This window comes from Salvelinus alpinus, chromosome 12 (assembly GCF_045679555.1).
Source record: "Salvelinus alpinus chromosome 12, SLU_Salpinus.1, whole genome shotgun sequence".
In the NCBI taxonomy this organism is placed as follows: Eukaryota; Metazoa; Chordata; class Actinopteri; order Salmoniformes; family Salmonidae; genus Salvelinus; species Salvelinus alpinus.
Window position 1 is genome coordinate 55,401,480 of NC_092097.1, and position 6,341 is coordinate 55,407,820.

Here is a 6,341-nt window from a genome sequence, read left to right on the forward strand (position 1 = left end):
TCTCATTTTTGATTGATTGCAAATGATACCTTTTTCTAAGTATCTCTCTTTTTCAAACAAGCATTGCAGAGCTGGCTACAATTTAAATTTCATCCACCTGAAAAGATAGAACAAATATTAATGCTGAATTTAAATGCGCTGGTTGATAAAATACCTGTATTTATGGGAAACAGTTTGAAAAGGGTATTTTGTTATTACATGATATTGTAAATTGGAATGGGTGAGTTGTCTTTTATAGAGTTATCAGAAATATATGGAAAGGTCTGCTCAGTCCAAGATTATAACCAATTGATTACAGCATTACACCAAAAATGGAGGCAGGTGGCAGCAGAAGGAGGTAGGGAAGTGGTCTGTCTGCCCAAATTAACAGGATCAAAACTTGCAGCGGAATAAAAATAGCATAAATAGGAATGTATACCAGTTTCATTTGAGGACCAGAATGTTGATATGTGCCATACAGATTGCAAAGTTGTTGGGAAGATATTTTTGATTTACCGATTCAAGACTTGTGCTTTTCAACTAATGCAGATTTTGTTGTGAGAATACAGAATCAATTGACCATTTATTTTAGTTTTGCCCTCAAGTAGGTTCTCAGGAATAGCTGAAAATCCAAAATATTGATCTAAAATTGACCCTAGATATCCTATTAACGTTTTTCAGTCTGTAGAGTCTATTCAATAGAAATGGTATGTTAATCACAGCATAGTTGAAATATATATGCTGCGTAGAAATCCAAAGTGTTTGGCCAGCAGAGACAGGTGGGATGTGGAGTTGCTGGGCGAAGGATAGAATGAGATGTAAAACAAATACATTTGAATGACACTGAGGGGACTGTGTTGATACAGTTGAGGCTTATGCCATGCAGGTGTGCAAATGCATACTAATTCAAATGGACATGGTGCCATACATGCACTCAAATGTTGGCCTGGCTGTTAATGGTTGTTTCTCTTATTTGGTGGTGCATGGGGCAGGGAATGGAATTATTTTATTTCTCAGAGTGGAATGTGATGGTTGAGGGGCAGCTCTTGGATGGCTGTATCGGTCAGGTCCCCCTTTGACATTGTGGGAGATTTGTCGACGTGCCTGTGACCCTGTGTGTCTCTGGATAAGAAGCTGTTAGACTAATGTGATGTTTATTAAAAGAAAAGGTCTAGCTGAATTTACACAGTAACATTTGGTTCATGATCCAACCACTTAACTATCAATGTTTGTAGGGTCTACACATTGTATAAACATTTCCACCCATCCAGGTCTGCTTTGTGACCAGATTGGCTGGTGATTAATACAAATTAGGACAATTAAGGCTGCTGATGTCATAAGTACTACCTGTCAGTGATTTGAGACGCAGGTTCAATTGATTAAAATATAGTTTGACCATCCAGATCACACCGCCTGAGGTGGTCAGGAAAGTGATCACAATGAGTATTAAACGTGTCTACATCTGCCTAAAGGTGGGCACAGATTACAAAGGCAAAGGCACGTTAGCCCCAGGTACAATTGAGACCGGTGAACACCGTGTGAGAGAATACCGGACACATGGTCAGTAATATTGGTGTGACATTTAGTAATATACAAGAGGCAACCAGTATCGTCTTCCAGCCACGTCATTTAATTCAGACCAACAACCACAGTTCAGAAATGGTTTAAGAAATGTTTCAGCACAAAATGCACAGGTTTACAATTGTCATTGAAGTTGATTTGACGGTTGGAGGAAAACAGCACGACCCGATGAAAATGTCCCAGAAGCCTTGTACATCTTCAGGTTCCCCAGGAAGATATCCTGCAAGACAAACCATCAGTACCAGCATTCTAGTTCCCAGTCATGTGTGCATGAACATATTCAACACTCACATTCAGTAACAGGTGTAAGCCACATCCAAGTACTTATAGGTTCCGACACAGGGGTCACCGAACACGGAGTTTGATACCTTGACGATACACTGGCGCTCTCCGTCACACCTGTGTGAAACAGGTAGAGGTTAACATCACAGCCAATGAGTGCCTAAAGGTATATGCACACTAAAGGTTTCAGTACCTTTCTGCCATCTTGCTGGTGGTGGATGGGCTGAGGCAGTTGGTGTTTATGAGTTGTTTATGTGGGCGCCCAATGGAACACACATCGTGTTGACGACGACCATAGTTGGCACGCTGAATATGGATCTCACCCCGAACTGAGGAAGAGAACGAAGAAAAGGATTACCAAATCTGGGTGTTTGTGTGGGATAGTGACTAACATACGTCACCACATTAATACACTGTATGGTAGTGTTGACCAGCTTACCACATAGTAGTTGAGAATCAGAGCCTTCACATATGATGCTGCTTACTGCAAGGACAAAACAGGAGTTACACAAATTAAGACACATTAGCCTGGTGAAGTGTTAGTGATGGGCACTAATAGGGAATGTTGATTTCAGGTGCATTTTAAACACGTTGGCATGAACTAAAGTATAAATAGTTAGGTGCGTCATCTTCCACCGTTACCTTGTAGTTTCACTTCCTTATGAACAGTTGGTAAGCTGGTGAAACAGGTCAACCCACTACACCAAATCTGTATTTCTATGCAGTTTGTGCTGTGCCATCTGTCAGATTAGCTATAGACCCTACCAATCTGTGGGAGTTGCGCTAGCTAGTTACCGTTCACTGAAACATTCAGTGGTAAACCAGATGAAGTGTGCACAACCATCAAATAAGCTCGAGACACTTCCCTTCCATGTTCTTGCTAGCTAATGGAGCGAGATATGTACATATAACAAGGATCAGCAGCATATGAGACAAGTCAATAAAGTTCCTTCAAAAAGGGTCGTTGCAGATGGTCGGGGTAGTCATTCAGCAGTTATGGCTTGGAGGAAGTAGAAGCCATTCAGGGTCCTGTTGGTTCCAGACTTGGTTCACCCGTACCATTTGTTATGGAGGAGCAGAGACCAGTATGACTTGGGTGGCTCGAGTCTGTATGTAGGGCCTTCAGACACACGTGGTGTCGAGATCCTGATGGCAGGGAGCCCAGCCTGAGTGATGTACTGGGCCGTACACACTACCCTCCGTAGCACCTTGCAGTCAGATGCCATACCTAGTAGTGATGCAGCCAGTCAAAAAGCTCTCAATGGTGCAGCTGTAGAATTGAGGATTGGAGGGCTGATACCAAATATTTCTAGCCTCCTGGTAGGGAGGGGCTCGGCCCTCCGTTTCCTGTAGTCCACAATCAGTTCCTTTGTCGTCTTGGCACCACACTTCCAGGTCCCTGACCTACCTATAGGCTACGCTAACTAAAGTTGTTGCCGGCTACATTTTTCAATAACCACAGCTTGTTGGCTAGCTAGGGTTAGTTAGCAGGTGAGGGTGGTTTACACTTTGAGAACCCATGCACGTATGAAACGTTGTGGCCATAAGACGGCATTTAATAAAACGTAGCTGGCAATCTAGTACCATAGGGGAACCAACCTATTCCATTCCTTTTCTAGCTATCAGCAGAGTGCACTCTTTTACAAAAAAGTAAAGTGGTTAGGAGTATTAAACAATATCCCGTCATACCGATAGTACGTTGAATCTAATTATGGATATTGGTGCCCACCACTAAGTGTTATTAGCACACATTCAGAGACTGACTTGTTTCTTGCTGTTGGACACAGGAGTATTTGATGTCCAGGTACTTGTAAGTTCCGACACAGGGGTCTCCAAAAACGAAATTGGATGCCGGCACAACACACTCGCTCTTCCCACCGCATCTGTGTGTTTCAAAGACAGGTAGAGGTCATGAGTTCCTTTCTGCCATCTTGCTGGTTAACACTAGTCAAGGAGTTCCTACAGGTAAACACAGGTTCCAGTACCTTTCTGCCATCTTGCTGGTGGTGGATTGGCTGAGGCAGTTGGTGTTTTTGAGTTGGTTTCGTGGGCGCCCAATGGAACACACATCGTGTTGACGACGACCATAGTTGGCACGCTTGATTTGAATCTTACCTCCATCTGAGGGAGATGGGGAAGAGACAATGAAAAGGAGAAAGGTGAGGGACAAAGGAGAGCCAAGTATGGGTCTCTATGGTGTAGGCTAGTAACCCTAATCTACAGTAGAAACTATCATAGGTGGTCAGTGAGTATACTGTTCAGCAGTGTGGACTAGCTTACCACATTGCAGTAAAGCATCAGAGCCTTCACACGTGATGCTGATTGCTGCCAGGACAAATACACAGGAATTACACACTACTCATATTAGGTTGGTTAAGTAGCATCATCATTATTACATACAGTACCTCCATCCGTTAGTGTACAGCAAGCTGCAGCCAGCACTGAAACAACATCACACAGCTAGTTCAGCAACATCTCACAACATATGCACTTGGACCATGAAGCTAGAATTCCGCATTTGAATTATACCTACTGGATTATAGTCAAGTTGAGCATTTGGTCTCTTATTCCAAGAATGCAACGTGACAATTATATATATTTTTTGACCAATAGAAATTGAATGTACCTCAAATCATTTAACATGTACTTCATTTACTCTCAAATACAAGGTCATACATGTTTAAATTCTAATCTGCATTACATACAGAGTTTGTATACTCACATGTGACCACCGTCAGTCTGAACATGTTCATGATGCCAGGTACAGGAGTGGAGTAACAGAGAAAATGCAACTGATGATATCTAGACTAAATACACTTGGTATTTATGTTATGTGACATGTCCTAATTAACCCAGGTGTATCACTTTGTCTCCAGGTGCACCTCATTGCAATTAGGGGCCGGCGTTTGCTGGTCTATACCTGGCTATTGGGTCAGTCTCATGGAGTTAGATAGAGGACTCTAGGTGGATAAAATCCATTTTGACATGAACATTGCCATTGAGGGCTTCCAACATTTTAAAGTAGTCATCTAGGTGGGGATCTTTGTTAAGGAAGAATCACACGGGCCACATGCAGTCGCAAAACCTTTGATCATTGCAGATATAATTTTCATGATTAGAGACAATGTATTTCCTGGTCAGTCCCTGGATGGTAGACCAGATGCTGCTGGAAGTGGTGTTGGAGGGGCAGTAGGAGGCACTCTTTCCTCTGGTCTAAAAAATATCCCAATTCCCCAGGCCTGTGATTGGGACACTGCTCTGTGTAGGGTGCTGTCATTTGGATGGGATGTTAAAACCTCTACCGCTTCTCTCCATCACACAATTTGTATTTCTATTAGCTAACCACAATAGCCAAACACACAACCGCATATTTTCACCATGTTTCCACCGCATAGGTAGCTTTCACAAAACCGACAAAATAGAGATAAAATTAGTCACTAACCAAGAAACAACTTCATCAGATGACAGTCTTATAACATGTTATACAATACATTTATGTTTTGTTTGAAAATGTGCATATTTGAGGTATAAATCATAGTTTTACATTGCAGCCACCATCAAAAAAAGCACCAAAGCAGCCAGAATAATTACAGAGAGCAATGTGAAATACATAAATACTCATCATAACACATTCTTGTGAATCCAGCCAATATTTCCGATTTTTTAAGTGTTTTACAGCGAAAACACAATATAGAATTATCTTCTTTGGGATAGGGGGGCGCTATTTTCACTTTGTAAAAAATCGTTCCCAAATTAAACTGCCTCGTACTCAATTCTTGCTCGTACAATATGCATATTATTATTACTATTGGATAGAAAACACTCTCAAGTTTCTAAAACCGTTTGAATTATATCTGTGAGTAAAACAGAACTCATTTTGCAGCAAACTTCCTGTCATGAAGTGAAAAATCTGAAATCGAGGCTCTGTTCCAGGTTCTTCCTATTCATTTGCTTCAAATCTATGGATATACATGCACTTCATACGCCTTCCACTAGATGTCAACAGGAAGTGAGAGGTGAAATGGGGTGTATAGCTTGATCTGAGGTCAAAAGAGAGCTCTTGGAATGACATGACCCCAATTTCCTTTGTTCAGCAAGGCGCGGGAAGGAACTCTGGATTGCCTTCTGAAAATCTTTCGTTATAGACGGCTAATATCTCCGGCTTTGATTTTATTTGATAAATGTGATAATATCATCGTAAAGTATGTTTTTTCAATATAGTTTTATCAGATTATTGAAAGTTTATCGGGAGTTTTGGCGTGTTCCGTTCTCTGCGTTTGGTGGAGATGGACAGCTTCGCGCCACTTGGCTAGCTTTGGTTGTTAATTCGACAGGAAAAAAGGACATTCTAAAACCAAACAACGATTGTTCTGGACAAAGGACCCCTTGTACAAGATTCTGATGGAAGCTCAGCAAAAGTAGGAACCATTTATGATGTTATTTCGTATTTCTGTCGAAAATGTTTAGTATTATTTTCCGCCCTGATTTTGGGCGCTGTC

At 41.6% G+C, this 6,341-nt stretch overlaps 1 protein-coding gene across 2 annotated transcripts; it reads right to left on the minus strand.

Annotated features, from left to right (window-relative positions):
* Positions 1-1,586: 1,586 nt before the first annotated feature.
* On the minus strand, positions 1,587-4,677 carry LOC139536379 (L-rhamnose-binding lectin CSL3-like). 2 transcript variants are annotated; one of them, XM_071336870.1, is made up of 9 exons: positions 4,565-4,677; positions 4,248-4,283; positions 4,123-4,167; positions 3,828-3,963; positions 3,607-3,725; positions 2,282-2,326; positions 2,036-2,171; positions 1,852-1,959; positions 1,587-1,780 (listed from the first exon to the last, which is right to left on the minus strand). In XM_071336870.1, the coding sequence occupies exons 1-8, from the start codon at positions 4,593-4,595 to the stop codon at positions 1,854-1,856; spliced, it is 654 nt and encodes a 217-aa protein (XP_071192971.1). In that variant the 5' UTR covers positions 4,596-4,677; the 3' UTR covers positions 1,587-1,780; positions 1,852-1,853. The 2 variants fall into 2 exon arrangements, with proteins under 2 accessions (XP_071192971.1, XP_071192972.1); XM_071336871.1 differs by lacking the exons at positions 4,248-4,283; positions 4,565-4,677 and adding an exon at positions 4,376-4,532 and having other exon boundaries at positions 4,123-4,197.
* Positions 4,678-6,341: the final 1,664 nt, after the last annotated feature.